Source organism: Macaca nemestrina, chromosome 2 (genome assembly GCF_043159975.1).
Source record: "Macaca nemestrina isolate mMacNem1 chromosome 2, mMacNem.hap1, whole genome shotgun sequence".
NCBI classification, from domain to species: domain Eukaryota; kingdom Metazoa; phylum Chordata; class Mammalia; order Primates; family Cercopithecidae; genus Macaca; species Macaca nemestrina.
In genome coordinates this window covers 15,964,744-15,984,294 of record NC_092126.1, presented here as the reverse complement: position 1 = coordinate 15,984,294, position 19,551 = coordinate 15,964,744, and the positions used below count along the sequence as shown (strand labels likewise).

The 19,551-nt window shown below is 45.5% G+C and overlaps 1 protein-coding gene across 1 annotated transcript in view; it reads left to right on the top strand.

The window, feature by feature from the left end:
• Positions 1-9,335: 9,335 nt before the first annotated feature.
• Positions 9,336-19,551, top strand: part of LOC105470952 (glycerol-3-phosphate dehydrogenase 1 like) — a 62,519-nt gene continuing 52,303 nt past the window's right edge. The window contains exon 1 of the mRNA XM_011723313.2: positions 9,336-9,477. Coding sequence (XP_011721615.1) covers positions 9,431-9,477 — 47 coding nt within the window. The 5' untranslated portion in view covers positions 9,336-9,430. The remainder of the gene's footprint in view (positions 9,478-19,551) is intronic.

The window sequence follows — 19,551 nt, the reverse complement described above, 5'->3', positions numbered from 1 at the left end:
GGAGGCTGAAGCATGAGAACCACTTGAACCTGGGAGGTGGAGGCTGCAGTGAGCCAAGATCCTGCCATTGCACTCCAGCCTGGGTGACAGAGGAGACTCTGTCTCAAAACAAAGCAAACAAACAAACAAACAAACAAACAAAATTCTGTTCTTTATAAATTGTCTAGTCTCAGGGATTTTGTTATAGCAGCACAAACAGACTAAGATATCTGCACTTGTTCAAGTCCCACTTCCCTACCTTCCATTTATTTATACCTCCACCCACCACACAATGAGTTTATGCTCAGCTCCAAAACTGAAAGTGACTTACTCTGACCAGAGACAGCAAAAAACAGGCCTGTGGTAAGTCCATATATTGCTTCCAAGCAGACTGGAAAAACATTTCCCTTTTTCAAGACACTTGCTTCCATCTATCAGAAAATAGTCATCTTAGGTATACCAATCTGCAAAGTCTGCAGTGTGCATGGTGCCTGCTGGTGTTGTGCAGTGCGCTACCTGCACAACCATATGAGGGCCCTACCAACATCCTCCTAGCCCAAAGATACATTACACTTTAGTCCTATCCTTTTTTTTTTTTTTTTTTAAAGACAAGGTCTTGCTGTATTGCCCAGGCTGGTCTCAAACTCCTGGGATCAAGCAATCTGCCCATCTCAGCCTCCCAAAGTGCTGGGATTATAAGCATAAGCCACTGCACCCAACCCTGGTTTTAATTTGACCACTCTCAACTCTCCTGTGACCATCCTTCCTTCTTGAAATGTTGCCTTCCTTTGGCAACTGTGATACCACCCAAAGTTCTCATTGTTTCTTTCTCGTTCTCTCATGCGCCTCTTCTTTAATATTAAGTCCATTCCAGAGTCTGTCCTGGTTTGTCTTCCCATCTCTCTGAGTGATCCCAATCACTTTCATTCAACATTTATTGAGTGCCCATGCTGTGCTAGGCATTGTTCTAGGCACTGACCACTTGCAACTTCTAAGTACATGCTGGTAAATGACAAATGTGTCTATCTCAGGCTCACGTATCCAACTGCTTCCCTGAAATGTGAACTTGGATATCAAATGATCTTCCCCAAACTTAAACTTGTCTAGAACTGAGTTCATCATCCTTCTCTCTAGATTGGTTTCTCCTCCTGGGTTCCCCATTTTAGCAAAGGATATTCATTCAGTTGCCCAAGACTGATAGCTGGAGTCATTCTAGACCCTTTCCTCTCTCACACCTGAGAAAGTAGTAAGTCTTTTTTTTCTGCTTCCTAGATATGTCTGAGTTTCAATCACTTGTCTCCATCACTGTTACCACCACACTGGCCTCCATCTCAGTCTAAGCCATTATTATGGCTCTTATAGAATACAGCAGCAGGCTCCTTCCTGGTCTCAGCCTTTGGGCCTTCTCCCTGTGAATTCATCCAGAGCATGCTTCCTGTGACACAAGACTGATGATGTTAAGCTCCTGCTGAAACCCTATAATGTTTTTTTTGGCCTTCAGAATTTCAGTTCTAATTTTTCAATATGCTTTATAAGGCCAACCATAACCAGGTACCTCCTCTACCTCTCCGCTTTTATTTATTTCCAGTTCCCCTTTCCCCTCATATTCTGTCACTCATTCATTCTTCCCTCCATCCATATTAAACTCCTCTTAGCTCCTGAACATCCCAATCTTTCTCTAGACTCTGAATTTTGCCTGTGCTGTTCCCTCTGCATGGAACAGCTCATTGGCTGCTCTCCCACCCCTTTCCTCTGCCGATGCCACCTTTTCTTCAGGCTTCAGCAGAGATCTTACTTTATCTAGGAAGCCTTCCCTAAACTCCCACATCTGGGACAAGGGTCTTTTTCTGAGCTGCCATAGTAAGCTGGTACCATTTATCACACTAGGGTGCTTCCCTGTTCATTGGTCTACATCTGCCTTTAAATATAAGCATCTAAGAGGGCAGGAACCTTGCCTCTCTCGTGTGTTTGTTTTTGAGACAGACTCTCACTCTGTCATCCAGGCTGGAGTGCAATGGCACAATCTCAGCTGACTGCAACCTCCACCTCCTGGGGTCAAGTGATTCTCCTGCCTCAGCCTCCTGAATAGCTGGGACTACAGGCATGCACCACCACACCTGGCTAATTTTTTAGAGATGGGGTCTTGCCCAGGCTGGTCTCGAACTCCTGAGTTTGAGTGATCCGCCCACCTCAGCCTCCCAAAGTACTGGGATTACAGGTGTGAGCCACCTTACCCAGCTCTTGTTTAATATTTAATTCTTGGGACCTAGCACAGTGACCAGCACATAGTAGGTGCTCAGTAAGTACATGTAGAATAAATGAACAGTTGATAAGTGTGGATATGAATCCAAAAATTCTGGTCCTGACTCACCACTGGACCCTTGGAAAGTGTTTTTTAGCGTTGCTGTACCTTAGTGTCCTCACTTGTAATATGAATATATAATATAGAGCATGGCAATGGCAATTTTAAAACATAATCCCCAAATTATTTGGCACTTCTTTTAATGAGAGGTAGAGCCTAAGTCCCTTCCTTTAGAATTTGGGCTCTGTAATTTTTTGATCAAAACAAAAGTGATGTCATGGCCATTTCTGGACTCAGGTCTTAAGAAATTAGCAATTTCCATTTTGTTTTTCTTGTGATGCTTCCTTGCGGAATGCAGGCACTATGCCATGGAGATGCAGCTCCAGAGAGGCCCACGCAGAGGATTCCAGCCTCCAGCCCTCAGCTTCCGCCAAGCTCCCAGCCAGCAACAGGCACAACTTGGCAGCCATTTTGGCCTCCATCTTGCTCTATCCAAGCAAGACGTCTTGGAAGTGGATCTTCCAGCCACATTTAAACATCCACCCCTATGTAATATTCCAGAGATAAAGAAATGTTGTTTTAAGATCCACGTTTTGGGATGGTTTGTGATGCAACAAGCAATAATCAGGACAGATTTTTGTACCCGGAAGTGGAGTACTGATGACACCATAACACACAGCACTGGCTTTGGGACTGGGCAGCACATATAAGCCAGAAACGCCTCTGGGAGCATGTTAGTAATGGTGTAGGAGACTGGGGGTGAGGACTTAAAGTGAGGAAAATGTTATCCAGAGAGAGGAAAGGGGACTACAGTTACACAGAAAAGTTTGACAACACTGTTGCCATTGCCTTCTGTAATGTGGAAAATAGAAAGTGTACTTCATGAACTCAGTGACCTCGCTAAGGAGATTTCTGGGCTGAGTTTCCAAAGTGCTACCTGATATGTAGGCATAGCGTAAGGCTTTGGATTAATGTGTTATTTTCTATTAGAGGGTGGAAGCGGATGAGTAAGAATACTCCGGCAACAACTATTGTGCTAGAGTGGAGTAAAGCTGAGACTGGAGTTGGGCCTTCCATGGAGGAAGGTAGTCAAGGGTGAAGGCCAAAATGAGCTGATTTTCCTGTTGCTGCCAGGAGGATACCTATTAATGGGAGAAGGTAGCATAATCACTTGTTCCTTAAATGGGGACTCGCATGAATGGCACCACGAGGGTTCAACTGTCTCTTACTTCCAACCAGTGAAATTGACCTGCCCGTGAAGAGGCGGTTATGAAACAATAAGACGAGAAGACCCTATGGAGCTTTAATTTATTAATGCAACCAAAACTATATAAATCTACGGACCCTTATACCAACTACACCTGCATTAAAAATTTTGGTTGGGGTGACCTCGGAGCATAACTAAACCTCTGAACAACCTATGCTAAGACTACACAAGCCAAAGCGGACTAGCACCTGCAATTGATCCAATAACTTGACCAATGGAACAAGTTACCCTAGGGATAACAGCGCAATCCTATTCCAGAGTCCATATCGACAATAGGGTTTACTACCTCGATGTTGGATCAGGACATCCTAATGGTGCAGCAGCTATCAAGGGTTCATTTGTTCAACGATTAAAGGCACCTCTTTCTACCACAATGCATGAACCAGTCATGTTGTTAAAGACATTGTCTCCATGCATGAAATTATGTACATCCTATGCCAAGCTTGTCCAACCCACAGCCTGTGGACCACATGCAGCCCAACACAAATTTGTAAACTTTCTTAAAGCATTATAAGATTTTTTTTGCAAGTTGTTTTGTTTTGTTTAGATTTTTTGTTTGTTTGTTTTTTAGCTCATTAGCTATCATTAGTGTTAGGGTGTTTTATGTGTGGCCCAAGACAGTTCTTCTTCCAATGTGGCCCAGGGAAGCCAAAAGGTTGGACACCCCTGCCCTAAGCCTTCTTCAGGTCCCCAAAGAGTTGGCACTGTCACAATGATAATGGCTAACCTTTTGTCTTCCAGGCTATTCAGCCCTTTTGGAGAAGGAGGCACACAGAAGACCAACATTGTTGGCACTGTCATCTTAGACAAAAGAGTGGGACTGGTAGAAGATCAGCTATCTCAAAATTGGAAAGCAGGTCACTAGTTCCTATCCACTGTGGTTAGTTTGGCTTTCTTCACTCCTCTGTACTGCGGGTTCTCCTTTTGCCCATGATTTTCATTAAACATCTACACAAAAATGATTTAATATGTGCAAAATGTGTAAATAACTAACCCTGCCCTTCACCATATCCATGATCCTCCATTTTGTGTGTTTCCTTTCCTTGTTTTCCTCTACAGTTTCACTACATGTGAATCCCTAGTGATAGATTTATTTTTGCTTGTTTCTGAACTAACAGAAATGGGATCTCACTGCATGTATTCTCCTGGAACTTGCTTTATTTTCTCAACATTAGGTTCATAAATTTCACCTATCTGTTTTTTGTCTTAATCTTTGCAACCAGTCTGTAAAACCAAATGACTATCCTCTCTGTCTGTTCTCGTACAATGTGTTGTGCATATCAGGTCACCAATAAACACTGTAGGATGGTGCTGGACAGGATATGTCCACAGTGTTGGGAGAAAAGCTGAGTGTTGGGAGAAAAGCTGAGGCAGGGCTTGGAATATGTCCAGGGTCCAGGGTCTAAAACCCCTCGTGGCCTTTAGAATGGGTCTAGACTTGCTGGCTCCTTTCTCCCATTATCTCAAGTAGCCATATGTTTCAAAGAAAATGCTAAACCATCACAGCTGTAGCTCATTCGCTTGATACACCGCTTCCTTTCAACCCCCACATCCTCACCACCTGTTTCTTTGTTTTATCAGCAATAAATAGCATGGGCTCCCAGAGCTCAGGGCCTTTGCAGCCTATATACTAGCACTGGCCCCCTGGTCCCACTTTCTCTCTTAACTTGTCTTTTCTCATTCCTTTGACTCTGTTGGACTTTGTAGCCCCCATGGCCTGGTGTTGGGTCTGATCACCCCAACACACAGAATAGCTGGGTAGCTCACGTTTATGCAAATGTAGTTGTAATATTCAGGAATAAGAGTTTCCAGAGAAGGTACAAAACTTTTAAGTGGCCCCCAAAAAATTAAAAACAAAACAAAAAAAACAACAAAAAAAACTTTTAGGTGGCTAGGAGTGGTGGCTCTTGCCTATAATCCCAGCACTTTGAGAGGCCAAGGCAGGAAGATTGCCTGAGGCCAGGAGTTCAAGATCAACCTGAGCAACATAGCAAGACCTTCTTTCTACCAAAAAACCCCCTTTTTAAAAACAAACTAAAAACTTTTAGGCAACTGCTAAAAATGAATAATTTGGTGTAAAGGAGACAGAGCAGGGACCCCTCTTAAAGGCCTGTGGATCTCCCAACCATGGAAATAACAGAAAATCTTGAGTTCGTTCAAGGGAAATTCCAGGCACCTACCCAGCCTTGAGAAGTAAATGAGCAAATTAATAAGCAAGAAGGTAACAGTAACTTAAAACAATAGCCAAGGCTGGGCACAGTGGCTCATGCCTGTAATCCCAGCACTTTTGGAAGGCTAAGGTGAGCAGATCACTTGAGCTCAGGGGTCTGAGACCAGCCTGGGCAACATGGAAAAACCCCATCTCTACAAAAGATACAAAAATTAGCATTGTGACATGTACCTGTAGTCCCAACTACTTAAGAGGCTGAGAGAGAGGATCACTTGAGTTGGGAGACAGAGGTTGCAGTGAGCTGAGACTGTGCCACTGCACTCCAGCCTGGATGACAGAGCAAGACTCTACCTAAAAAAAAAAAAAAAAAAAAAAAAAGGCCAAGGAAGTTAGAGTCCGAAGATGGTCCGTAGAGAAACTAATGATGCATCTTAACATATATCCCTGAGTTGTTTTTTTAGAAACCCAGACCCTCACCAAATGTATCCACTGGCATGTAGACCTCAGATAAGGAGGAACTGAGGATTGAACTCTGACCACTGTTCTTTGTTGTTCTAAATGTCTTCCAGAGGGGCCTAAAAGTCATGCCTGCAAATCAGAACTAAAATTCTTTTTTTTCTTTCTTTTATTTTTTCTTTTTGGAGATGTCTCACTCTGTTGCCCAGGCTGGAGTGCAGTCGCACAATCATGGCTCACTGCAACCTCTACCTTCCAGGCCCAAGCAATCCTCCCACCTCAGTCTCCCAAGTAGCTGGAACCACAGGTCTGTGCCACCATAGTCAGCTAATTTTTAAATTACTTTTGTAGAGATGGGGTCTCCCTATATTGCCTGGGCTGAGAACTAACGTTCTTTTCTGCTGATCCCAAATTTTTTGACAAAGTTTTATTTAAAGTTCCTTAACCAATTGCAAACAAAAAAATCTCTGATTTACCTATGACCTGTGGGTCCCCCCTGCCACCTTTGAGATGTCCTGCCTTTTTAGGTCAAACCAATGTGTAGCTCCATGTATTGATTTATGACTTTACTTGTAACCTCTGCCCCACGCACCTTTATTTCACTTTTTATTTTTGAGACAGGGTCTCGCTCTTTTGTTCAGGCTGGAGTGCAGTGGCACAATTACAGTTCACTGCAACCTCGACCTCCTAGGCTCAAGTAATCCCCTCATCTCAGCCTATCCTGACTAGCTGGGACACGCAGCTAATTTTAACTTTCTATAGAGACAGGGTATGTGCTATCCAGACTGGTCTTGAACTCCTGAGCTCAAGCAATCTTCCTGCCCCCGCCTCCCAAAGTGTTGAGATTACAGGTGTGAGCCACTGCGCCTGGCCCCCAACTGCCTTTAAAAACCCTTACTCGCCAGCCATCAAGGAGGAGCTACCTGATTCTCCTTGCTTGGTGCCCTACAGATAAACACCCTTCTTTCTCCCTCTGCAAACCTTGGTGTGGGTATTTGGCCTTACTGTGCCAGACGAAGGGATCCTAGTTCAGTTAGACAATATAAATATTTGCAGTGTATGTATACTACCCAAGTACATGACTTCATTATTCAATTTGACAAATGCATTCTGTTACACAAATACAGAAAGGATTAATAAAGCTTGACTAGCCCATCTTTCCCATTATCCCTGCATGTATCTTTGCATTATTGCAAATAATTGAGAACAAACCATTAGTGAGGGGATGGAAAGACTGCTCTGGCTCACCAGTTCCTTTTAAGTATTTCCTTAAGTAAATATCATAAGTAACACAAATAACTATTTCATTCAGTGTAGAGAACAAAGCAAAAATAACAATTCTCTGAGCATCAAACGAATAGGCTTAGTATTATTATTTTTTTTTTTTGAAATGGAGTTTCACTCTTGTCACCCAGGCTGGAGTGCAGTGGCAAGATCTCAGCTCACTGCAACCTCCACCTCACAGGTTCAAGCGATTCTCCTGTCTCAGCTTCCCGAGTAGCTAGGATTACAGGCATCCGCCACCATGCCTGGCTAATTTTTTGTATTTTCAGTAGAGACAGGGTTTCACCAAGTTGGGCAGACTGGTCTCGAACTCCTGACCTCAGGTGATCTGCCTACCTCGGCCTCCTAAAGTGCTGGGGTTATAGGCGTGAGCCATGGCACCCAGCCTAGGCTTAGTTTTTTTGTAGGTACTAGAGTATTTGTTTCTTTAGCCAAAATCCACTGATATTTTAGTCTTCTGGTTCTCAATCTTGGCTTCCTTTTGCAATTACCTCTTGAACTTTAAAAAATTTTACTCCAGCCCGGGCAACAGAGGGAGACTGTCTCGAAAAATATATGTCAATAAATAAATAAATAGGCTGATGCCTGGATCCCACCCTGGGACATTCTGATGTAACTGGCCTGCAATGGTGCCTGGGCATGGGGATTTTTAAAAGCTCCAGTGACTCTAATATGCAGCAGACTTTGAGAACCACTGGTTTAAAGGACTTTGTCTTACTCTGACAATGTCTAGCACAGTGCCTGGCAGAGACTGATGCTCAGAATGAACAAACTAAGGTTCTATTTGTCAAGAAGGAGGAGAGCATTGTGTTAATCACAAATGCAAACAAACGACAAGCAAGGGATAAGTCAGGCCCTGGGCAAAGACAATGGTAAGGCAATTCCTGCCAAGTGCGTGAGGGTAATACCCACTGAATACAAGCTGTTGTTACCTTTTTTCCTTTATTTTTATGTATTTATTTTTTGTTGAGACAGGGTCTCACTGTCCTTCAGTCTGGAGTGCAGTGGCCCTATCCTGGCTCACTGAAGCCTCGACCTCCTGGGCACATTTAATTCTCCCACCTCAGCCTCCTTAGTAGCTAGGACTACAGGTGCGTGCCACCATGCTTGGCTAATTTTTTACATTTTTTGTACAGACAGGTGGGGCTCCTAATGACGTTGCCCAGGCTGGTCTCGAACTCCTGGGCTCAAGTGATCCTCCTGACTCGGCCTCCAAAAGTGCTGGGATTACAGGCCTGAGCCACCGCACCAGGTCAAGTTTCTATCTTGACTCTAACTAGAAAAGGTGTCATCCTTGAAATGCAGGTACTGTCCAGCCAAATTCCAAAGCCCTCTGAAGATCCAAGTTCACTAAGAAGCTCAGAGGTGCCAGGCTGTGTCTTGTGTGTGCAAATGAGGCAGAGGATGACACGGCAGGGTGGGCACTTCGAGCTCTGCCCCAAGTCTGGTCGGCCTGAGAGTCAACCTAGGAGCCTCTCTCGGCTCCAAATGGGAATGTGGTAGCCCTTCCCGCGTAGGGAAAAAGGAGCGTGAGGGGGCACCACGGCGAGATGGTCGGGTCTGCTCCACCCATGAGGATGGAGTGCAGCCTCCACCGGGAACCAGGGGTGGGAGTCGCTGCTCAGTGGCCAGGGCCTGCACGTGGCGCGGCGGGAGCTGCTGTCTAGGGCCGCGAGGCGACAGCGGATGAGGACTACATGTCCCGACGTGCCTCGGGCAGGGTGGGGCGGTGCCGGAGCCGGGCTGGGAGGCCGGCCAGGGCCAGGCGTGCGCAGTGGTTCTTGGGAGTGGCGAAGCGAGTCCTGCCCGGCTGTCAGCTGTGGCCCCCGGAGCCGGGCGGGGGTGGCCGCGACCATTGGCGGAGAGGCGAACGGGGCGGGGCCGCCGCCAGCCGCTGCGGGCAAGGCTGAACAGGCGGAGGTGGGCAGCTGGCCAGGAAAGCACGGTCCAGGCGGCTACGTTCGGCCTGGCCATGGCAGCGGCGCCCCTGAAAGTGTGCATCGTGGGCTCGGGGAACTGGTGAGCGGCGGCGGGTTGGAGGCCGGGGCTCCGCTTCCAGGAAGCGCCTCTCCCGGGCGGTGAGGGCTGCGCGCCCCATGCTGCGGCGTGGGCACCGGGCACTGCGCGCAGGGAGGCGGAGTGGGCGACCTCGTTGCTGGGCTGGGCACGGTGCGCCCGAGGAGGCCGCACCGGGGCACTCGCTCGGGAGGCGCTGGGCCCGCTTGCGTGCGGGGGACAGCGGAGAGAGAGGGCACCTCGCGCACGCGGGCACCTGTCTGCGCCCTCGTTACTGAGCGCACAGAAGCCACCTGCTTGCCACGCCTGGGTGTTTTGCACAACATCCTAAGGGCTTGCTCCGTTCTCCACGGCGGATCTCCTGGGTCAAGGACTTGGAGGAGGCTCGAGCATTCTTACTGCAGTTTCGGTGTTGAGGAAACCAAGGCGGAGAGGGCTAAAGGGCTCTTGCTGCCCAGGTCACGGGCGGGGCAGGCTCTACCCTTCAAGGTGCCCGTCTCGCCCCCGCTTCTGATAGGTCCACTATCTTAGGCGCGTCGTATCAGGAAGAAAATCCAAGTTTCAACAGGCCGCTGCCCCTGAGGCGTTGAGAATTCTCCCTTGCCGAGATGTTTGCGAAGCTTTGAGTCTCTTTGGGGCCTTATTTGACTTTAACATTTTATGGAGTACTTTAGAAATGTCAGTTCTTCTAGTACCCTTAATCAAACGTACACTGTGGGATTCTCTGCTGTGTCTGGGTGAATGTAGAGGTGGGGGTGTGAAGGGGGAAGGAAGCAAAGTGTAGCATCTGGTGTTTCTAAGCCTTTTTTCATTGCTGTACACTCTTCGCCACACTGGAGGGACTGGTGTACAATATAGTTAAGAGTGATGATGTCCTTTCAGTGCTCCTGTTTACTGGTTTTTCTGTGGCGTGACAGGCATCAGAAGTGCTGCAGCAGTTGGTCCTAGGTAGTTGGTCTTAGTTTTACTCTTTCAAGACTTGGCCCAGAAAGTACTTATTGAAGGAAACCTTACCTGGTTCTTCACTTTTCCATCCCAGCAAGGCCAGTGGCCTCTCTCTGTGTCCCTATTACTGGCCTGTATCATTGTTTTATAAGGAGTTATTTGATTATCTGTCTCCAACTTTTGAGAATGGCATCTACCCTAGTGCCTGGCATATGCTAAGTCAATACTAAGACACTGTTGCCCAGGCTGGACTGCAGTGGTACGATCTTGGCTCACTGCAACCTCCATCTCCCGGATTCAAGCGATTCTTGTGCCTCATCTACTTGAGTAGCTGGGATTACAGGTGTGAGCGTCCGCTCCCTGCCACAAAACTAATTTTTAAAACCATAATGATATTTGATTGAATAATACATTCACATTGTTTAACAACCAGGGCCGGGCGCCGTGGCTTATGCCTGTAATCCCAGCACTTTGGGAGGCTGAGGTGGGCCCAGGAGTTTGAGACTAGCCTGGGCAACATGGTGAAACCCCACCTCTACAAAAAATAAAATATTAGTTGGGCATGGTGGCACATGCCTGTGGTCCCAGGCACTTGGGATGCTAAGGCAGGAGAATCGCCTGAGCCTGGGAGGCAGAGGTTGCAGTGAGCCGAAATTAGATCACACCATCGTACTCTAGTCTCAAAAAAGGGAGTGAAACCCTGTCTCAAAAGAACAGAACAAAACAAAAAATAAAAAACAAAAACCAAAGCGTACCAAAAACAGTGAAACATCACCCATCCACATTTATCCCCCCTGAATACCTCCTGAAGGAAAACCAGTCTTATGAATTACTTCTGTCCTTTCTGGAGGAATTCCATGCAAGTGAATGCTTACATATATTCCTTTCCCCCTCCACCCTACAAATACTAGGGTATTGTATACTTTTCTGTGAGCTGCATTTTTCAACCAACAACAGAATGTTCTACACAGCATTTAATAGAGTTGGTACCTTGCTGCTGCAGAGCTTAATTTGGACTTTCAGCTTGGCTTTGCCAGTTATAATCTCAAGGTCACTTGAGTGCAGTGTCAGCTCCCCTGTTGGCCCATGCCATTTGAAAGGCACCCATTTAGCACATGTTTTTTTAACATTAGTTTTCTATTCTGTAAAATTCCACAGATGACAGCCCCTTTTCCTAATTTGCAAGGTGCAGGACAAGTAACACAGCTCTGCCATGCTGGAACTGGGCCTGGAGCAAGAGTAGTGAAGTGAGCCTCCTGCCCCCTCTGCTGGGATTTGGCTGCCTGCCCATGGCTTCTTCATTCTGGTGTACTTGACTGTTTCCTTGGCCCACTCCAGCCCAGGGAAATGGAGTAGAACTTGGCCAGGGATACTGAAGCAGAGCAATTGAGAAATGTGCTGATAGTTTGGGCTGGCTGCCTGGCTTCATTAATTATGGGATTAGACGGGAACAATTCTTGGCTTCTGTGCCCCTGCCTTGGGTACAGAGATATTCAAGTCCTAGAGAGAGGATCACGACCTCCCCAGAAGGATTCAGGAACTCAGGAACTGAAAGCAACATGGAGAAGCTCCAGAGGGGTGTTCGTTCAGTTCTGGTCAGCAGACGTTTGAGTGTTGCCCAGTGTAGACACTGTGGTCTGACCAGGGATGCAGACACAGCTGGACACAGTCCCTGTCCTTAAACAACTTACCTTCAGGTCTGAGATCAGTGAGGGCATGGAAGATAAGACCGAAGGAAATGCCAAGTGGAATGGAATAACTGCTTACATTTTAAATCGTGTTTCTTAAAGTGTGGTCCCAAGACCACTTGTGTCAGAATTACCACTGAAACTAGACTTGCTTAATCATATCCCCTGAGAATGAGATTTTTTTTTTTTTGCTTAAGGAACTTTAGCCTTTTGCCAAATTTAATACAGATCAAGAAGAGATAGACCTACCCTTCCAGATCTGGTTCTTACCTCAGGAATGTCAAGTTGCTTGAGCAATATTTATACTTGGAACTTTAAGGCAGCTTAGCCTCCTTGTGTAAATAAAAGTGTTTGTCACATATGAGAACTCTCACATGGAGTGCCTCTCCCTAGTCAATTGTCATCAGTTGCAATACAGTTACCAGAATATTGAATTTAGCTGGCTTGCCAGGGAGCTTCAGCCAGGAAGGTCCTGGGCAGGAAAGTAAACCTGTTGTATAACATGCCCTTGTCCTGTTCTTTGGTGAAGCTCATTTTCTCTACACAGATTAGAGAGAGGAGGCCAGAGGAGGGGCCCTCACCCATCCAGCGGAGCCCTGCTGTGCTGCCCGCTGCCGCAGGTGCAGGGAGGGACTTCCTAACCTGCGTGACTTTTCCTGGCTCTGTGACTTTGATTTGAAAAAGCAACAAAAGCTTCTCAGGTTCTTTCAAAGATGAAACAGTTTCTTTTTTGTTTGTTTGTTTTGTTGTTGAGACAGAGTCAGCTGTGTTACCCAGGCTAAAGTGCAGTGGCACAATCTTGGCTCACGGCAACCTCCATCTGCTGGGTTCAAGTGATTCTCATGCCTCAGCCTCCTGAGTAACTGGGATTACAGGCAAGCACCACCACGCCCAGCTAAGTTTTGTGTTTTTAGTAGAGACAGGGTTTTGCCGTGTTGGCCAGGCTGGTCTTGAACTCCTGGCCTCGAGTAATCTGCCCGCCTTGGCCTCGCAAAGTGCTGGGATTACAGGCATGAGCCACAGTGCCTGGCCCAAAATTTCTTTTTTTAAACCAGCACCTTGGGAAGATCACCCAGGTACAGTGCAAAATAAAGTTCTAGAGTTAAAACCTCAGGGCTGTATTTACAGCCAAATCCTTGTGATAGGAAGCATATGTCCAGAAACACATCCTAAATCTCCTTTGGAGGCAGGGTAGTGCAGTGGTATAAGAGCGAGCTTGGGAATCTGACTGCCTGGGTCCGCCACTTGGCAGGTCTGAGGCCTTGGGAAAAGTGCTTCTCTCTAAGAATCATATGTTGATACCTGCTGTCTGGGATTATGGTTAGGATTAAATGAAATGATCTGGGGAGAGTGCATGGTGACTAGCACTCAGTAAATGACAGTTTCTATTAGTATTATTAGTTTCATCATCCTTGATCAGAGTTGTCATTAAGTCACAAAATGGACTGGTTTGGGGTTTGGCCAAGGGGTAGAGAGGCAGAGGATGGGAGAGAAGACAGGAGACGAGGAGAGTGACTGATAGACAGCTGGAGGAGTGTCCTTGGGAGTTGCGTATCTCTTGTCCTTGTTTTCACATCACCCCACAGCCTGGCATTTTCTCTGATACTGAAGGTCAAGGAGCGCTTTGGCCCACTTTGCGCTGATGACTGAAACTGGACCTGTGACTCTTTTTTTTTTTTTTCTTGGTCTGCTGGGATGGGCTGGGAGCAGCATCCTGGCTGTTCGACCTCCCTGGACACCCTTTTGTCTGCGCTACTCAGTTTCTGTTGTGATTCTCGCCACACAGAGAGCTCAGAAACAATTTGAGTGACTATAAGTTCCTTTATGGGCAGAAATAATCCTTCCCTGAGGACAGGCGCACGGACACACTTCTACCATGGAGATTGGAGTGAGAGTTGATAGGATGGACTGGAGATGAACTTGGAAGAGATTTAGAGTTCCCTTGTGGGCTAAGGTGAGAAAGTTTGTACAGCTTTTTAAAAAGTAATGTTTAATCACCTGTTTCCTTCATCTCCCACACCTGTTCAGTGTACAAATCATGAGTGTGGCTGGGTGCAGTGGCTCATGTCTATAACCTCAACACTTTGGGAGGCTGAGGTGGAAGAATCATTTGAGTCCCACAATTTGAGTCCAGCCTGAGAAACATAGCAAGACCCTGTCTCTAAATTTAAAAAAATAAATAAATAAAATGTAAATAAAAATCATGGCGCAGTGGCTCATACCTGTAATCCCAACACTTCGGGAGGCTGAGGCAGGTGGATTGGTTGAGCCTAGGAGTTCAAGACCAGCCTAGACAACTTAGTGAGACCCTGTCTCTACAAAAAAATATAAAAATCAGCTGGGCATGATGGCATGTGCCTGTAGTCCCACCCACTCGGGAGGCTAAGGCAGGAGAATCACTTGAGCCCAGGAGGTGAAGAGTGCAGTGAGTCAAGGTGGCGCCATTGCACTCCAGCCTGGGTGACAGGAGGGAAACCCTATCAAAAAATATATATATAATATAATAATGACTACTATTCTAGGAATGAGTCGAGAGCTCTCAGTTTCTTACCTTAACCTTTCATTTCTTAACCTTCACCTCTTGCTTCATTCTTCCATTCCATCTCCTTCTGTTCCTTAAGAGGCATAAATATAATAATTGATCATTTTCTGTGTGTCATGTACACGGTGTTATTTCATTTAAACATTATAACAGGCCTGTGGGGTACTATTATTATCCCTATGTTAGATGACATAACTAAGATTTAGAGAAAACTTGCTTAGGTCAACAGTTAATAATGTGAACTTGAAACCCAGATCCTTTTAACCCCAAAGACCATGTTTCTGTAAATTCTTACCATTTTCAGTGTGAAGCATACTTTTACATGAGGACAACTATCATTTTCATAAAAATGTTGAGTATCCTCCCAACAAAAATCCAATTTTATATTCCCCTTCTGAGAAATAAAATGGAAGCAAGGCCTTAAAAATCATCTCATTCAGTTTCCCACCAACGTAGTCATCCCTTCTCCTGTAGCTATGACAGATGATTAGAGTTTACTATTTTCAAGGCAATTAATCTTAAAATTAATTAGAAGATTAATTGTTAGAAAACTCTTTTTTTTTTTCTTCTTTGTATGTGAAGAAAAATCTTAGAAAAATCTAAACTAAAAATCTATCACCTCTAACTTTTACCTGTTAACCCCAGAGCAACACCTGGGTGAGCCTCCTCTTCTCTAAGTCCTGTCCCCTTGGACAGAAAAGTCACATATCCCCTAAATCTTGCCTCTGGCAGGCCAAGTAGCATCCCCAAGTCTCTGGGGTCCTCACCATCTGTGTCACCATTCTCCTTTCCTTTTCCTCCTCCCCACCTTGGTGATATCATGAACTAAGCTCATTGTGCCAGAAGTGTCCTGGGCTCCCATGAGTTTATACTGGTGACACTTTGTAGTTATTCTGCTTTGAGGCTCAGTCTCTTCCACAATTGGAAGAGGAGAGCTGAATCAGTCATCTCTCACTGCCTAACAGTCTACCCCCAAACTTAGTGGCTTCAGACAGCAATCATTTATTAGCTCATGATTCTGGGGTTTAACAATTTGGGCTAACCTGGGCAGATTTTCTGCTGATTTACCCCAGGCTCACTCATATGGCTGTGGTTGGCTGGTGAGTTGGTTGGACACTCTCACCCGCCTTTTTGTTGTTGTTGTTTTTTGAGAGTCCCACTCTGTCACCCAGGCTGAAGTACAGTGGCAGGATCACAATGCATTGCAGCCTCAACCTCCCAGGCCCAAGCGATCCTCCCACCTTAACCTCCCGAGTAGCTGGGACTAAAGGCACACACCACCATGCCTGGCTAATTTTCAGATTTCATCATAGAGGTGGGGTCTCACTATGTTGCCCAGGCTGATTTCAAACACCTGGGCTCTCAAGTAATCCTCCCGCCTTGGCCTCCCAAAGCACTGGAATTACAGGCTTGGGCCACCACACCCAGCATGGCTGGGACTCTTGGTCCTAGATGACCTCCTTCACATCTAGCAGTGGGCAGGCTTCAGCCAGCATGACAGGAGTGACCAGCCCACATGTCTCTCATCCTTCAGCAGGCTAGCTCAGGCTTCTCCATGTGGTGTTTGGGTTCTAACAAGAGTAAGAGAAGGCAAACCTTCATGAGCTTAATAGGCACTTTTCAAGCTGTAGCGCGAATGAGGCCAGACGCTTTTCTAGTCCATGTGTTCAGGAGATTCATAGTTTCCTAAATCTGTGGCTTTAAATTTTTTGACTTGCAACTAACTGACATACAATTTTACGTTATGATAGAGCACACTTCCCATCCAACCAGAAACAAATGTTTCACAGTAGCAAATGTTACTGTGGGTGATTAACTGTGATCTTTTCTCCTTGTATTTATTTTGTACCTGTATAACCTTCAGTTTGAGAAACACTGTCCTAGGTAGTAAAACAGTTTCTCATTCTTACTCTGTCTGGAATTGGTTCCTTCTGGTGGGTTTTTGGTCTCGCTGACTTCAAGAATGAAGCCACGGACCCTCGCAGTGAGTGTTACAGTTCTTAAAGATGGTGTGTCCGGAGTTTGTTCCTTCAGAGGTTCAGATGTGTCCGGAGTTTATTCCTTCCGGTGGGTTCGTGGTATCACTGACTTCAGGAGTGAAGCCGCAGACCTTTGCAGTGAGTGCTACAGCTCTTAAAGGTGGCGTATCTGGAGTTGTTTGTTCCTCCTGGTGGGTTCGTGGTCTCGCTGACTTAAGGAGTGAGGCCACAGACGTCTGCAGTGAGTGTTACAGCTCATAAAGATAGTGCAGACCCAAAGAGTGAGCAGCAGCAAGATTTATTTTGAAGAGCAAAAGAACAAAGCTTCCACAGCGTGGAAGGGGACCCGAGTGTGTTGCCGCTGTTGGCTGGGGTGGCCAGCTTTTATTCCCTTATTTGGCCCCACCCACATCCTGCTGGTTGGTCCATTTTACAGAGCACTGATTGGTCCATTTTACAGATTGCTGACTGGTTCATTTTATAGGGTGTTGATTGCTGTGTTTACAATCCTTTGGCTAGATACAGAGTGCTGATTGGTGCATTTACAATCCTTTAGCTAGACACAGAGTGCTGATTGGTGCGTTTTTTACAGAGTGCTGATTGGTGCATTTACAATCCTTTAGCTAGGCAGAAAAGTTCTCCAAGTACCCACTCAACCCAGGAAGTCCAGCTGGCTTCACCTCTCCTTATCATTACAGCCAGAGTGGTTCTGCAGATGCACATGAATGTTCTAAGAAAACTATAGCCTTATCATTTGGATTTTCTCTACCTGGTTTTTCCAGTGCTGAAGAAAGGAAGTGGTTTGCATGTGTTATAGGCAAAAAAAGAACCAAAGGATTTGTGTTTTTCCAGTCCTGGAGGAGGAAGAAAACTCTAACCTAATAGCCCTAACACTGGCTATCTGGACAGAAATATCCCCAAGATGAAATTAGTAATTCATGTAGCTACCTCAGCTCGATGGAAATGTCTTCAAGCATCTAAACCCCTTTTTTGTCGATTGAACTTTTTTTTTTTTTTTTTTTGAGACGGAGTCTCACTGTGTCACCCAGGCTGGAGTGCAGTGGCGTGATCTTGGCTCACTGCAACCGCCACCTTCCGGGTTCAAGCAATTCTCCTGCCTCAGCCTCCCGAGTAGCTGGGACTACAGACATGTGCCACTATACCCGCCTAATTTTTTTGTATATTCAGCAGAGACGGGGTTTCACCGTGTTAGCCAGAGTGGTCTCAATCTCCTGACCTCGTGATGCGCCTGCCTCGGACTCCGAAAGTGCTGGGATTACAGGCGTGAGCCACCGCGCCCGGCCAGGTTGAACTTTTATAAGTTGGGTTTCTTGAGTGGATCCGCCCAGTGACAGGAAGTGTCTTTTGTAGACTGTACTCCATGGTTCTCCACTGTGTGGGTTGTCTGTTGAAATTCTGCGTGTGTAAACACTTTGACAACTGTAACATGTTAGGTAAGTGTTAGAAATGATTATGGATAAATTTGCATTATCACATATCATTAAGTGACCATGCATTAACATTTGTCTTGGACAATGGTTTATACTTGTCCCAGTCTAATTTCAGAGCATTCTCAAAAGGATCTTGTTTTAAACAATAAATCTTACAGTAACCTGCTTAAAATGAACTCTTGTGAGTTTGAGTAACGTGATTCTGAGCCTCACAACCAGGACCAGCAATGATGGCAGATAGGTTTCATCTCAAGCGCTGACTATAGCTGATTGATGGTGACTGCAGAGTTTTGTGTTGAGAAGGATTCTGGGGAAGAGAGTATCTTTGCCAGAAAAGGGTGCTGTGACCTACAGTAGCAAGCTGGGGTAGGGATTGGGGTGGGGACTGACAGCATCTAGCTTGGACTGGTTTTCTACTACTAATTTTACTACTATTCATATTTACATTTACTACTACTTGGAATAGTTACTTCTACCCAAGTAGAACCCACCTGTGAGGCCTTGCCTGACACAGTCAGCTCGTGCTCAGCTTTGGCCCACAGCTGCACAAACGTTAGATTCAGTAGTAAGGACTATCCCAGGTAACCCCTTAAGCACTTTATGTGTTATCTCAGTTAATCCTCACAGTATGAGGTACTGTCTTGTCATCATCCTTATTTTATAATAAGTCTGAACTTACAAAGTTATGTAATGTGTTCTAAGTTACACAGATACTGTGCAGTAGAGTGGTTGAAGTTCTCTGCCTTCCTGCCCACTTGAAATGTGGCTATTGGGACTAAATTTAAATGTTAACTAATTAAAATGTAAATACTATGTGTAGCTACATATGCAGTGGAGCTCTACATACTTATTTTCTCCTTGCTTTTTCAGGTAACTGTGTCTTGAAGCCTTTTCCATATCTATACATAAAGAACATTTCATTCTTTTTTATACTTGTGTAATATTCCTGGGCATAGATACACTTTTGTTTAATCAGTTTGCTCTTGATGGATATTCTAAGAGTTCTGCAGTGAATAGCCTCATACTGAACCATCTGCATATATGTTGGTAGAAGCCAGAACTATTAGCAATACATGAGAAATAATTTAGTCATGATTTCTTATTTCATTTTTCACTTCATAATAAGCAAGTATGAGGAAGGTGGAGAGTGACATTCCAGCTGTAGAGGACCTAGAAACATGAGCAGAAAAGAGGTTTGTTTGTTCTGGATTACCTAGCATGTCTGGTGTAGAGCTCAGGTTTGAAAGCTGAGATTTTGCATCATTGAGACTCTGGTGGATGTTTGCAAATGGTTTTCAGTGATTCTCATTATCCAGGAATGAGGGCAGGGGTGTATAGTCTTTCAGTTATTATGTCAACAGAGACCAGGTGCCAGGTGGCTGTTAGAATTTGCACTACATGGTTCTTTCCATTATCAATAGATGGGCCTGCAGAATGTATATATCTAAAAAATTTGTGCTAGGATATAGAAT